This window comes from Anabas testudineus, chromosome 10, assembly GCF_900324465.2.
Source record: "Anabas testudineus chromosome 10, fAnaTes1.2, whole genome shotgun sequence".
Taxonomy (NCBI): domain Eukaryota; kingdom Metazoa; phylum Chordata; class Actinopteri; order Anabantiformes; family Anabantidae; genus Anabas; species Anabas testudineus.
In genome coordinates, this window is record NC_046619.1 from 22,267,874 (window position 1) to 22,282,347 (window position 14,474).

A 14,474-nucleotide genomic window follows, 5' to 3' on the forward strand; every position below is an offset into this window, starting at 1 on the left:
GGCAGCTTCACCTCTCGAGTTCAAGCCAAAGAAAAGCAGCAGGAAGTGGATCAGTGATCGCGCTCAGCTCTAAAAATTGTTTCCCATTTATGGAACGGGTGAATTGACTTCCTCCAAAGTTAAGTCTGGTTGAACTCACACTGCTCTCCAACTTCCAGACAATTTCAGGGACGGGTTCCCTGTACCTGTCCGTTAGGAAATAATGCTGTTTACAAGTTATGTTTACAACACGCTGTTCCCCCAGTTCTTGGCCACACAAGGCTAAATTTCACCAGGCAGATTTTGATCTGATGGCAGCTTAGAGGTAAAGACCCACTGAGAGTGATGCAGTTCACCCTCATGCAGGAGCAAAACACATTATAAGCCTTTGTGTGACAGAAGAGTAATGCAAATAACAAGAGTGGTTGAAGGTAGAACATGTTCTGTACTGTATGAAAATGACGCACTGGTGGATCTTAGTGAGGTTTTACCTGCTGTGGATAAAAGTCTGTTGAGGAGAACATCAGTGACGTTTTGCTGATGACTAAGTTACTCACTAGTTTACGAACAGCGACGACAACAAGTGGAAAAGATGTTTCATGATTTTATTCCTCATGCAGTCCAGGTTAGACAGAACTAGGCCGTACAGCGCGTTTCCTGATCGCACCAGAACTCAAAAGTATTTAGTACAGATTTCAACAGCCAGACTCGAAGGTGGCGTGATAAAACAGTGGAAAGCGGCTGTGAAAGAGATAGTCATGAAAATCTCTGAAAGAGAAAAGGTCAAAGTGGAAATGAATGTCAAAGTGTCACTTTCAGAAAGTTACAGAAATGGTCGGGACACAGACCAGCGTGATCCGATGTAGGAACAGTGGAGAATACTGATGACGTAAAGACCACGAAGGTGTGTCCTGGACGTCAGAACAGAGATGGTCACCAGTTTCTGATTTGGAAATTCAGACATTACCATTAAATAACATTTAAAGACAACAATTGTGAAAGGTCCCTTTTAACTGAAATAGTCCCGATCGACGATAAACGAAAGTCGGCAGCCTGAAAAACAAAGACACAGTCGCCGGTCAATCACTGTTACTGAGATAAAAAGAATCGTTCCCAAATCTGTCCCAAATGACACGAACGTGTGATGAGTGCTCTTTGTCTCCTCAAACTAACGACATATCCTGAAGTGAACTATTCAGTAACAAACTGGGACCAGTTGTCTTATAGTAACTTAATATGAACAGTGAACGTTATACATTATAAAGGACGGGATCAAATCATCATCACAGCAGTAAAAGACTGACGATGAATCCAGTTACAGTTTGTCTGTTTGTTAGATCGTCGTCTGTAAATGCTGCTTTTGTTTCATATGTATATATCAGAGGGTGTTTTCTGATTTTATTACATGAGTTTTGGCTCTGTTTTAATGATGGTGCATCTTAACCATGGTGGAATCAAACCGACAACCTTTTTGTGAGACAGCAGCACTCACGACTAAATCATTTCTAATAAAAACAATCTGAAGTTAATCTTATTTAAACTGTTTTTAAAGGGCTGCTTATGTCTAGACAACAGGTTTCTGTCTAACTTTGCTTCGCTTGTTGAGTCTGAAGAACTTGTAGATTTTGTGTTGAGGATGTAAAAACATTACAGATACAGAAATAATGACGTCTGCACTGAAACTCAGGTTTTTAGTGCTTCACTCACTTGTGGCGCGAAGTCAGCACTTCTCTCCACAAGTGAGAAACACTATCGTTTCCTCAGAATACCATGAGGCCGGCCTCTTCAGACCACTTTTAGATACTAACACAGTAAAATCAGTGTCTTATCAATAAGGCTTTTAACCAGATTCAACCAGACTCACACTGGGCACCAACATCCCAACAAACAACATGCACCAAACTATAAAATCCATGTTACTGACTAGAACACATCAAATCTTTACGTAGTTAGACCCATATGTACAAAACTGTTGACTAATAATAAAAATACAGTAACATCCTCTTTACTGATGAGTTTGAGCAGAGACAGGACAGACAGTGAAAGTCTGCTCACTAATTTAACCTGATGTCTGCAGCTGTTAGCGTTAGCAGCTCAGCAGGGATCCACACACCGTTTACTGTCATCGCTTCACATCTCTCACAGATACCATCTCTTCAACAAACACCAACTGTTCAGCGTGCGTGCAAGTTTTTATCTGTGTTTATTATATCTGTCGGTCTGATATGAGACATCCTGAGTCATGACTGAAAGCTGCAGCAGGTCCACACTATTCATTTAAAATAAATAAACTGATTAGAAAGTGTAAAGTGTGAACAGACGCAGCGCAGAGAGAGGTCAGGATGTTTAGAATTAATGTAATAGAGAAAATAATTCAAAAGCGGTACAAAACAAACATCATCACCATCATCAAAACAGAGCCTGGGTCATTTTCTTTAAGTTGTTTTCACTGTTTGATTTTCACCTGTAGAGGAAAAATAAGACTGAACAAGAGAAAAGTCAGAATGTGTCTGCACATTTGAACTCACAGACACACGCAGAAATAAATCAGCTGATGTGTGTTTTGTCTGAGGCAGGATGTTCAGCAGGAAGTAAAATCCTAGTTACCTTTATTTACTCTGGACAAGGATGAACGTCGGTGTGTTTATTTAAAGAAACCAGCTGCTGGCTGTGGACTTCATTACCCAGAAATCCTGTAACATGATACAAAATCAACTAAACATTGTCGCCTTCTTCACACAGATTAGAAAAACAAGAGGTTGGTAAAACTTCCAGGACCGATTCTTTTTTATTTTATTTAATCTGAGATCAGTAATAAAGTGTTGGGAACTGCTGTAAACTAACGTCTCTTCATTTAAGCACTTCTTAGTAGAAAAGTAGTAAATAATTAGTTCCTCTTTCTTTCTAAGGAAGTCTAATGTGGATGTTTCAGCACTCCCAGACGACATCGTCCAGCTGCTGGAAACGTCTCTATATAATATATACATAAAATATCTCGACTCTGTTTTACTCTTTGATCTATTTATCTCAGTCTTTGAACATCTTTAGTTTGCTGATGATTTTCTTTTCAAACTAAAAGGTTCAGTTCAAACTGTCTGAACTCTAGGCTCCATCTGATCAATGTTAATATTGACAGAAATAATTGACCCTCCACTTCAGCCAGAACTCAGCCTCACTGTTGACTCTGTGGTGCGTTCACTGACCTCTCAGTTGCTCTGGAAATCTGTCAGAAGGAGGCAGATGTTTAACCACCAGGTGGCAGCACAGAGCTGGTTGGAGAGAAGTGAAGGTCTATGACCATGAAGTGTTTCAGTGGTTCTGCACACAAGTGAATGTAAAATAAATCCAGGAGTTACAGAAGCAGTTCAGGAGAAATTTATATGAAAGTTATTATTTGTACAAATTACAATAATTATTTCCCCCAAATAAAGAAACTACAGATGTTTTCTGTCAAGTGTATGAAAACAGCTTCTTACAAAGTCCTGGTTAGGAATTCTCTCATTCCCATATTACAAGTTAAGTCAAAGACCAACTCAGACTCAAGTCCCAAGTGAAGACAAGAAATCAATTTGATCTAAATAGATTTCCAGAATAAATAGGTTCAACTACCTCACTGACTAACTCCCAAGTCAAGATCAACGAGATTTACACAATTTGAGTTAAGATCAATAGTCCTGAGTCAGGAAAAGTCCAAAAGAGTCCGAAATTCAAAGTCAATATCCAGATATGACCTTCAAATCCCCAATCCAAACCTGAACCCAGATGGTCAGAGTCAAGTCCCAAAGAAAAAAGAGACGCCACCATAAAATCTTCAGTCAAATCTGAAGTAAACACAGATCCACCGACCCTGTTCAAGACTAACAAGTAGACTAAAGTCCCAAATCAGGTCAATGAATCCAGTCTTAGACTTGTGTTTCATCCAACAAGTCGTTCTGTGGCCTTCAACAAATGTAGTGCAGCTGAACGGATCAGAGGTGTCTTTGTTATTCCTGTCACAGAACATCACAAGTTTCCTGCCCTCGGGTTTTGTTGACCACAGCAGAGTTTTAGCATCAGTGTGATGATCTGTTGATTAACAGTTTTTAATATTCTACACAAGTCAGAAAGTCTGAAGTGAAACGTGTTTGCCAGGTAACATCTAAAGTGATCACCTTTACAACTCGGGTCTGCTAAAAAGACAGAAACGTCTTAAAACGTCACGTTTTTCTAAAAGAAATCCGTTTTATTTTAACTGGTGTTACTACAGAAGTTTTGATGTTGTGTAACAGCTTTTCAGGTGGCGTTCATTTCACCTTATAAGGTTCCTGTTCATCACGCAGTGTTTTCCTCCTGCTGGCTTCGCTCCTCCTCTCCAACCACGTCCTGTACACAGAGAACAAAACCACCCCGCACTGATTGGTCAGAAGATAAGCAGGTACATCTGATAGTAGAAGCTGATTTTAATATTTGAATCATTGGACCTTAAAACGTATTTTGTTTTAAAAACTGTTCCATTTAAAGTCCTCCGTGTATGTTAGTGCCAGATGCCCCTCTTATGAAATCAGTTTGAAGTTGGTGAAAACTCTTCCGAGGCAGAAGTGAAGAAACAGAGAAAGGAGAAATGAAACAAGAAAATTTCTGCTCTCTGCTCGTGTGGGTCAACTTCCCTCCAGAGAGCAGGAGACATCCTGCAAACCACAGGTTCCTCTTCATCTGAACCAACACATCTGAAAAACAAAATACACAACATGTAAGATCACCTCACACCCAGGCGGTGGACAAAATAACAGAAACAGCCAAGCTGCCGAGTGAGAGCCGAGTTAGAGATTTTATTTAAAGCTGGATTGTTGTGCTGCTGCATTGTGGTAGAGCGAGAATTAAAGTGTGTAAATACAATGAAAATCAAGAAACAAGAGAAGAGTCACTGATCTAAATGTCCGGCAGTAATAAACTATTCTGTTGAGTCTCTAACTGAAATAAAAATAACAGGAAATGAGAGAAAATGAAACAACAACGTTCTTATGACAGTGATGAGTTTGTGTGATTAGTAGCAGGACACACAAAGATGCAGCTCCACCTCAAGGACCAGGCTTTCTCTGCCTGTTATTTAAGACGCTTGTCTTTGTGATAGTGTTTGAAACGTGCTGTAGAAATAACCTGCTTTGGTCCTGTGAACATGAATTAAACTGCTCTCAGCTTTAATGAAATGACACGAAGCTGCAGAACGAGCAGCAGTCAAACAGAGAAATGATCAGCATGTGATAGAACATGAGCTGCCCTCTCTCTCTTTATGTTTGTCTCTCTCACCATGTGTCAGTAGTGACTCTGGTTCTATATTTAACCTGCAGGCCTGCTCGGAGTCTCTCTCACACATACTTGACATAAACGAGGTCGCAGAGAGACGACGAGCAGGATGGAGGTAAAACTTCTACATTTCTCTACTGCAGCTCGTTGTTTGTAGGTTTTTGTTTGATTTGATAAAACCTGGAGTTTAGAGGAGCAAACTGTGAGTAGTGGTGGATTACACAGATAAAACCAAAACTTTACATCAGGGTTTAGTTCTTTTTATTACAGCAGCATTTGTTCATTAATGTTTAGTACCCTAATGGGTTTTCAGCAGCGGAAATTACAGTTTAGTTTTACTTCATAAATACTAAGACATATGATATTATCTGATTCAGAGTCATTTTGTTCCACTCACTAAGACACACCTCACAGTCAGTGTGTAGATGAAGCAACCAATTTAGTACTACTATATTATTATTATTATTATTGTTATTTATTATGTCGCTTTATTAAAGCTAGATGTCGGAGCTTTCCAACAGCACTTAAACTCACCACATATTTTTGGATCAGGCTACATATCTCGCTTTGACAAACACGCCAGACATCCACAGATAAAATGCAAACGATTCCACGTGTAACATGACGTGTAAGTTTTCCTCAAGTGTAAAACCACGTTTTTGCAGTGGTTTTCTCCTGTAATTCATTTAGTCTTTTAGTAGAAGTATATTGCAGCAGAGCTTTATGTATGATGTGAGCGTGTTCACTGACCTGGAGGTTACTGCAGGTCACTGACGGCACAGTCATTAACATCAGCAGTGAGGCGATAGCTCCACACAACTATGTCATGAGGAAAACATGTAATGTCAGTATTATTACAGGTAAATACACATTATTTAGGCTGATATAACCTCAATACATGCTAAGGCTTTCTCTCAGAAAGTAAATCGTACCGTTTAACAAAAAGGTGAACAGATTTCTGGAAGCATACATAAAACAAGCAAATGGAAATAACAGGAGGTGGAGATGTACTCCTCAGACACACTCCTTAACTTCACTTCAGTATTTGAGTTTCTGTCCATTTAATTCTTGCAAAGATGCAAAATGACAACAAGGAGACTCAAACTAGGGACAAAGACTCAAAGCTCTAAAATGCTTCAGTGCTCAAAGAGACTCAGAGCTGCCACAAGACACAAAACAACTTCAAAGAAGTGCAACATGACCAGTCTAAGGGTTTGGTCCGGTGTAGGAAAGGTGGGGTTCAGTCCTCGACAGTTCCAGAACCTGTTACAGTGGCCAACAGCAGCTGTGTATTGATCTTCTTTATTAATGGTTTATTTGATCATTATTTTCAATGAATTGTTGCCAAGAACCAGAACTTTAAACATGAGAAAAACTGAGATCAACACTGTCTTCTGGGACAACATGATGTCTCCATCACAGGAGCTGTGCTCAGGTAACACTGTCAGGGGACTCAATGCAATAACCTGGTCCTGAATAGTGCTGTGTAAATGTGTACACTCGTAAATGGACCTAAGTTGAGAACAGAGGTTTACCTGCAAATGGGAGGGAGAGTGCTTCGTCATGAGTGTCATTATTACAAACTCAAAACCTCATGGGAGTTGTAGTTGTTGAAGGAAATAAAGATAATAATAGTGTTAATGTCAAATTAAAACCATAGAAACTGATCTGAAGAAATTCTGCAACTATGGGAACTAAAACTGTCGAAATATGTTTTTAAAATTTGGTAATTTAGCTTTAAAACACTAAGAAGAGCAGCAAGTGTCAGAAAAACAACACTCCCAAAGAGGAAGTGGTTTAACGGTTGTTGTTTCATCTCTTTCTGCTTTCAGTTGATACGTGGACTGAACTGTGGAAAGAATGAATGTGTGTGTGTGTGTGTGTTCTCCAGACGATGTCATTTCATTATCTGTTGAATGTCAGCAATGTGAGACCTTCAGCTGAAATGTACGTGGATCAGCCCCACGTCAACAGCTGAGTGTGTGTGTGTGTGTGTGTCTGATCCTTTAATAGACTTGTACTGTCCCCGCGTGTTTGCGGTGTTTGGACTGATGTGGTTCTGGGTCGATACTGTAGTTCTGGGCTGATATTTTCTGCTCTGAGTTAGGTTTTTACTGGTGGGAAGCCAGTGAGGGATCGAGTCCACCCAGAAATGTAATGAAAAGGACAGATGGTAGTTCTTGTTTACTAGTACTAGTAGTAGTAGCAGACTAGTTGAAAACAATTGTCCAATCAGAGAAGACGATATTGATCACATGCTCAACAATGGTAGCACTAGTAGACGTAGCAGCAGCATCTTGAGTACTAGTATTGCAGTAACAGTAGAAGGCTGCACTAGCGGTATCAGTAGAAGCAATAGTAGTTGTAGCAGAAGAAGTACAAGTACAATAGCAGAAGAAACAGCAGCATAATATTAATAACAGTAGTAGAATTAGTGCAATAGTAGTAGTAACATTAGTGCTAGAAATAGTGGAACTTATAGCACTGATTGTAAAGGTAGAGCAGTAGTGGTGGTAAAGGTTGCATCTCAGTGGCCATGTGGAATTTTAAGTAGTTGAGTAACTGCTGCAGCAAGTGGAGTGATAGTGATAGATAAAACTGGATATACTAGCTGAAACAGTAGAAATAGTAGCAGTACCAGTAATAACATATCACAGTAGCTGTAGTAATGTTAAAGCTGGACACAGATGAAGTAAACACGGAAACAAGTGAGCACTATTAGCAGTGGTGGTGACCGTGGCAGTAAAAGTACCAAGTGTAGTAGCAGTAGTATAAACAGTAGCATTAGTAGAAGTACTGTACTGGGAGTAGTAGGAGTAACAGTTGCTGTAGGAGTAGCAGCAGCAGTAGTAGTAGTAGTAGTAGACGTAGTAGTAGTAGACGTAGTAGTAATAAAAATAACTACAGCTACTAACTGTTTTGACAATGAACCGGACAACCTCATCATGAAGGCACAGTGGTGGTAGTACTATTAGTAGTAGTAGTAGTAGAAGTACAACTTTAAGTTCTTCACAATAAAAACATTTCGAATAAGCAAAAACATACATTCATTATAGTGCAGTAATAGTAGTAGTAGCAGTACAAATAGTATTAGAAGTAGTGATCACAGTAGTAGTGTTGTACTGCGAGTGTCCTAATTGATATCACAGGATTTAACAAGTACTCCAGTATAGCACTATAGAGTACTTCACTGTACTTCAGTAACCTTTCACATCATCATGTGGTTTAACGGTGAAAACATGACATTTACCACTGCGAGTTCTACTTCAGAGAGAAAAACAGATGCTCAAAAAGTTCTACTGAAAACAAACTCATTCTCTTTTATTTTCTGCTGATATATTCGGATTAAACATGTCACAAACGTGTGCAGCACGTCTCTAATGAGCAGCTGCCTGCCCGATGACAACACTCACATCTCCTAACATGGTCACAGAGCTGCCACAGACAGGAAGTAACCTGCAGCACAGGGAGGTACCAACTGCAGTACTGCAGTAGAAATAGCAGTACAGCTAAAACAGCAGAGATGTGACCCTCTGTTAGAGTATAAGTTAGAACTTCGACCTGTAACTAAATAAGAAACAGTTTCAGAATGTGGTTTCATCAGGATTTATTATTGTCCTCAGCAACAAAAGCCAACGCCCACAAGTTGGTTTAGTAATGTCAAAAATGTGTTGAGCTTCAGTTTAAAGTCCTGGTTCTGTTCAGTGACAAACTGTATTTGATCATCACATTCTTTCTCTTACCTTAAGGTTGTTTGTTGCCTAAACCCAGCTGTGGACAAAATTGTTGGTTTCCCTCTGTTAAAGAAAGAAAAGAAAAACCCACAAAGGCCACTGAAATAATTTGAAACTGTAAAAAAAAAAAAATAAATAACAATTTACTAAAAATCAGAGATTGCTTTTGAGTTGTGGTTCAACAGAAGTTCCTTAAAAAACAAACTAATGAAACTGGCCTGGACAAAAATGATGGTACCCTAGCAAACATGTTAAATAATTCGACCATGTTAAACTAACCTGTGTCCTGTAATTAGCTTCACAGGTTTCTTCACACTTGGAATCAGTCAGTCTGACTATTTAAAGAGTGAAACGTGGTCACTGTGCTGTTTGGTATCATGGAGTGTACCACACTGAACATGTACCACACATAACTAAAGAGAGAGTTGTCTCAGGAGATTAGAAAGATAATGATAGACAAACCTGTTAAAGGTAAAGACTGTAAGACCATCTCCAAGCAGCTTAATGTTCCTGTGACTACAGCTGCACACATTACTCACAGGTTTAAGGTCCATGGGACTGTAGGCATGGTACAAAGAAAAGTAGACTGTACCTACTGTAAAACACAGAGGAGGTTCAGTTATGTTCTGGGGCTGCTTTAGTGGAAAGAGCTGAAACATGCCGTCTGGAGAAGGCACCCTTCAAACCGGAGACAACTGGAGCAGTTTTGCTCACGAGTTGTGAAACACCTGTTGACAGGTGCTTAAATCGTTTGATTGGAGTGATCACCTCAAAAGGTTGTGTATAAAATATTAAGTTGAGGTTACCATCATTTTTGTCCATTTTCATCAGTTTGTTTTTTTTAAAAACGTCTGTTGAACCACATCTTAAACGCTTTGTCTGATTTTCATTAGTTAATTTTTATTATTATAACTTTTGTTAGTTTCAAGTTGTTTCAGTGACTTTTTATTTCTTTAACAGAAGGGTACCAACAATTTAATGTTCTCTACAAAAACATTATTACATTTGGAATTTATTTGCAACTAAACGTAACTTCTAGGAGACAGGGTGGAACAATCATGATCTGACAACACAGACATGTTACATTGGTTTACATCTTTGGTGGCCATTTTGCACCATTTTGTTTGCTTTGTCTGAGTTACTTATTTTGTGTCTCTGAGTGTCTTTGGGGTTTTTGGTATAGTATATTAGTGTCAGTGTCACTCAGTAGTAGTAAGATAAACAGTAGTAGTAAAGGCTTTAGATGTATTTCTTGCAGTATAAGCAGCAGCAGTCATAGTAGTCACAGCTTATTTCAGTTCATCTGCAGAGATGCTGCAGGCTTCAGTGATGTTCGTTCACATTTACCTTCGCAGCACAAACACTGACTTCAGAGTTGTTGGTCTTTTCCTTCCCTCAGGACGAGGCTCCATGCCGACGCTCTGTGGCTGAACTTGCAGGAAGATTCAAAAGCTCGGCTGCTCAACACAATGCTGCTGGGAACGAAGCGGTGATTTTAATGTTGTTGAACATAAACAAAGTTGAAGTAGCAGATACAGATACTAGATTTGTATTATTCTCAAAATAATATGATGAAAAGATGCTTTAGTTGTAACTCTACTTACACATGTTGTAAAAACTAAAAGAACTGACACTGTGCACATATGAAGTTAGTGATCTGCTCTGAGTAAAACTGCAGTAGTCCAGATTTAACACTACAATTGTGTTTGTTTACCAGGATAAGCCGGTCAGACGACGACCTCCTCGCTCTTTACACATTGCTAAACCACAAGGAGACGAGCAGGAGGTGAGAGAGCAACAAGGAAACATCGGGCTGTGTTGCAGAAACAGAATTTAAATTATTAATATAGAATTATAATAATCAATATAATCAAGTCTAAAATTTAATCAAAGGTTTAAACTTTACATAACAGCCACAATATTTAAACACTCCCTGCAACAAACAGTGTTTTAATTAGTAGAACAAATACTTGGTGCCTTATTTACTCCAGTGATTAAATCAGCTCCAGCTCAGTCAGTGATGGTTCTACTGCAAATATTATTTATGAAGCGACTCCTCAAATCACTCAGTCAAGTTTACAAACTAGTATCGTGTAGTTCCCACCTGAAACTAAACATTAGTACGAGGGAAGATCTTCTACAAAATAAGTTTAATTATCTTTAATTACTGTGTGTGTGGGTTTGTCAGCAGCCTCCAAGTGTCACCTCTCCTCAACCTAAAGCCAAGAGGAACTCTGGTCTGATCGAGAAGCTCCAGGTGAGTCCAGGTGGTTTCTGCTGCCCTCTGCTGGTGTGGAGGGAGAGCTGTGCTCTGACCTGATCTCTGTCTTTCTTTAGGCCAACCTCGCCCTCTCTCCCACGGCTATGCTGCCGTCTCCAAAAAGCCCCGGCTTCAAGCTGCTGCCTCCCAACTTCAGCCCACTCTCTCCCAGCTCCACCCCACTAAACACCTTGTCCACGGCGGCCCCCACCAGCCCAGTAACTGCCTCTCCAGTAACAGAAGAAGAAGGCCCAGTCTCATTTGAAGACCCCCTCAGAGAGGGGTCCATCCTGTCGAGCGTCAACAAGGTCAGAGTCTGAGATATAAAAAAATAAAAGGCGAAACCAGAACAAGAGAGCAACACAAAACAGACTATTTAGAAAATAACAGGAGTGAATTCTGAATGTAACTATTATCTATTCATCTCTAATCTCACTTGACTCTCTCGGCTCTGATTGGTCGACAGGGTCGAGTTCGTCACTCCCTCCGGCGACGGCCTCCATCCCGCCGCCATAGGAAGTCCAGCAGTGGAGACGAGGTTGGTGTTGTGAATGATGTAGCAGACTCACCAACAACAGGAGAAGGAGGAGAAGGAGGAGGAGGAGGAGGAGGAGGCGTGAAGGAGGGAGGAGCAGAAGTTCTGGAGAAGGAAGGTAAAACAGAGGATGTGGAGGAGAAAACAGAGACTTCAACATGTCCCGAGAAAAATGAAGAGAAGTCAGAGATGGAGCCCAAAGAAGAAGAGGGGAAGAAGGAGGAGGGAGAGAATGGACCCACAAGAGGAGAAGAGGAGGGATCTTCATCAGGAGGAAAACAGGAGGAGGAGGAGAAGTCTGGAGAAAAACAGAATGAAGTTTCCACTGAAGGAGCAACAAACACAGAAACCAAAGAAGAAGAGAGCAAGGTGATTACCTCTAGTTTACCTGCAGAGAGAACGAGTTTGTTATTTTAAATTTACACTGTTTAATATTCAATATTTAAATAAATACTGAAACTTTTTGTTCTGATCCCAGACTGAAACCAAAACAGCCGTTTGACGTCATCATTTCCACATTTTTTGACCATTATTAAAACTCAGCACAGCTGCTTCACATTAACCTTCTACTGTCTGAGGTTTCCTCTGAGCATCTTCTTCAGTAAACAGTCACATAATGTAGATTAAATACTGAGAGAGTGGGGGGAAAGAAATTAACTCATTAAGCCAACTCGTCACACTACAGCAGCCATTTTAAACCTTTTCTTGTATTTGGATGATTTCTGCACCAGTTTTTCTTCAATTTTCAACTTTTAATTTTTGAGCAATTGATCAAAGTACTGTTTGTTTTAACATTGAGCGACAGTGACGTGACTTTCACCTGTAGTGTGAGTGAACTGTTTTATGCTACAAGCATTTTTTAAATAGTGTTGCAGTGTTGGATTTACAGTTTGTGAGTCTAGTAAATGAAATGTATGTGTTCGTTAACCTTTGTTTTATTTGAGCAGCTAAACCTAGTTTGCATATCACTGCAGGACATTTATATTCTGTGTTTTATTTCTCCCACAGGAGACAACGAGTGAAAGTTCAGACCGATGAAAGTCAAACAATTTACTGGGAGCAGCCATGCCGGAGCCCCGGGGGTTGGGAGGAAGACGGTGCAGCAGCGAGGCCTGAAGGAAAAGGCCTGTGAGGGAGTTCGAACACTGCGGAGACGTCACCACGGCTTCTTTTATTATCGCTCATGTCGTGACGATGGACAACCTCAGGAGTTTTGTCTTGTAAAGAATCACAGCTTTATTAAGGAATTTAACTGGAAGTCAGGCTTTATCACAGCTTGGCAAGAAAACTCCTGCAAGCAATTAATCCTCGACTTAAAGCCCTTTTTACACTGCAACACTGGAGCTGTTCCTTTTTGTACGAATATAATGTGATGTTATTATTTTTTTAGTGTTTGCTGCCTTCAGAGTTGATGATGATAGTGGTGATGTGTTGTTTTGTTCACTGTATGTTTAACATTTATCCACCAAAATGAAATAATTAACACTTAATAATACAGCCAGTGATCTACCTTCTATATGAATCAGTGAAATTAGCGGTTCCCGTTAGAACTTAAACATAGCTACAGAGAAAGAAAACAAAGTAGAACAGTCATATTTTACTGCAGCTTATTGTTCCTGTTCTCTTAAATGTTTTCCTTCACTTTACCATTTATTGTTTTAAGTTTTAGTACAAAAGGCTCAAAAGGTAAAGAAACTGTAATTTCTGTAATGATCCACAATGTGCCTTAAAAACCTGAAATAAATGTATTTGATATAATATTGTCCTGTGTTCTATTCCGATGCTTTAGTTTGTGCTGCAGTTGATCTGTAACTTATCATTTCCTCATTCAGTGCTTTTACATGCACTTTAGTAACCAGGTTAGTGTTGGCTTTCACTTCAAACTGTCAAAGATGATCTGCACACTATAAGTACCTGGCAGTATAATGTCTATCACCATATTTTACATATTTACAGCTACAGAAACAAAACACAAAGTGAAAATCATATTTACAGACATTTGTTTGTGATTTGCAATTATTAAAATGCAGTTCGGTACAGAAAAAGACCTTTCAGATATAAAAATAAAACATTTGCAGAATATTTGTAATTTTTATCTTAAGTGAACTAAAACAAAGGCAGTTTCTCAAAGGACATGTACATTCAACTGTGATTTCTACCTGTGGACATTTCCCCAGAATGGTGCATCACTTATGGTGGATGCTCCTTTTATACCCAATCCTGATGCCCTTGTAAAACTGGCTTTTTGAAGTGTGTTACTGCATTAAACTCAAAATTTGCTCATATTTATAAAATACGTTTAAGTTCTTCTGTAAAATCTTTACACTTTTTATGTTTTGCATTGTTTCTGCATTTTAGAACAAGTCCCAACTTTGGTGAAGAAAGAAGTTTGTAGTTTCAGTGTGAGATCTGGATGAGAAGGATTTCCACAGCTGGCACGTCTCCACACAAATCGGTATCTCTTAATCTACTGAGGGCGCCTAAATGGAAAAAACGTATCTGGAGGACACAGCGAGAGGAGGAAACCTGGCTGCTGCTTGCTGTGTTAAATCTGATTCAGGATAATCTGTATGATCCTCTGATACAGTGGCATCTAGTCTCACTGCTGCCCAAAATAAATCAGATCACCAAATGAAGGTGAACATTCTGAAAACTGAAGACTCGGTGCCAAAAACTGTCTGGA

The 14,474-nt window shown here is 39.5% G+C and overlaps 1 protein-coding gene across 1 annotated transcript; it reads left to right on the plus strand.

Annotated features, from left to right (window-relative positions):
* The first annotated feature begins 5,295 nt into the window (after positions 1–5,295).
* Positions 5,296–13,231, plus strand: LOC113160329 (capZ-interacting protein-like). Its single transcript, XM_026357544.1, has 7 exons — positions 5,296–5,377; positions 10,396–10,485; positions 10,714–10,782; positions 11,188–11,253; positions 11,334–11,564; positions 11,723–12,160; positions 12,800–13,231. Exons 1-7 carry the CDS (start codon positions 5,372–5,374, stop codon positions 12,827–12,829), a joined length of 930 nt encoding a protein of 309 aa, XP_026213329.1. The 5' UTR covers positions 5,296–5,371; the 3' UTR covers positions 12,830–13,231.
* Positions 13,232–14,474: the final 1,243 nt, after the last annotated feature.

Bases quoted from the DNA above. Each gene is read 5' to 3' on its own strand.
- LOC113160329 (XM_026357544.1), top strand. The intron at 11,565-11,722 runs GTCAGAGTCTGA...ATTGGTCGACAG, and splicing joins TCCTGTCGAGCGTCAACAAG to GGTCGAGTTCGTCACTCCCT. The intron at 12,161-12,799 runs GTGATTACCTCT...TTTCTCCCACAG, and splicing joins CCAAAGAAGAAGAGAGCAAG to GAGACAACGAGTGAAAGTTC.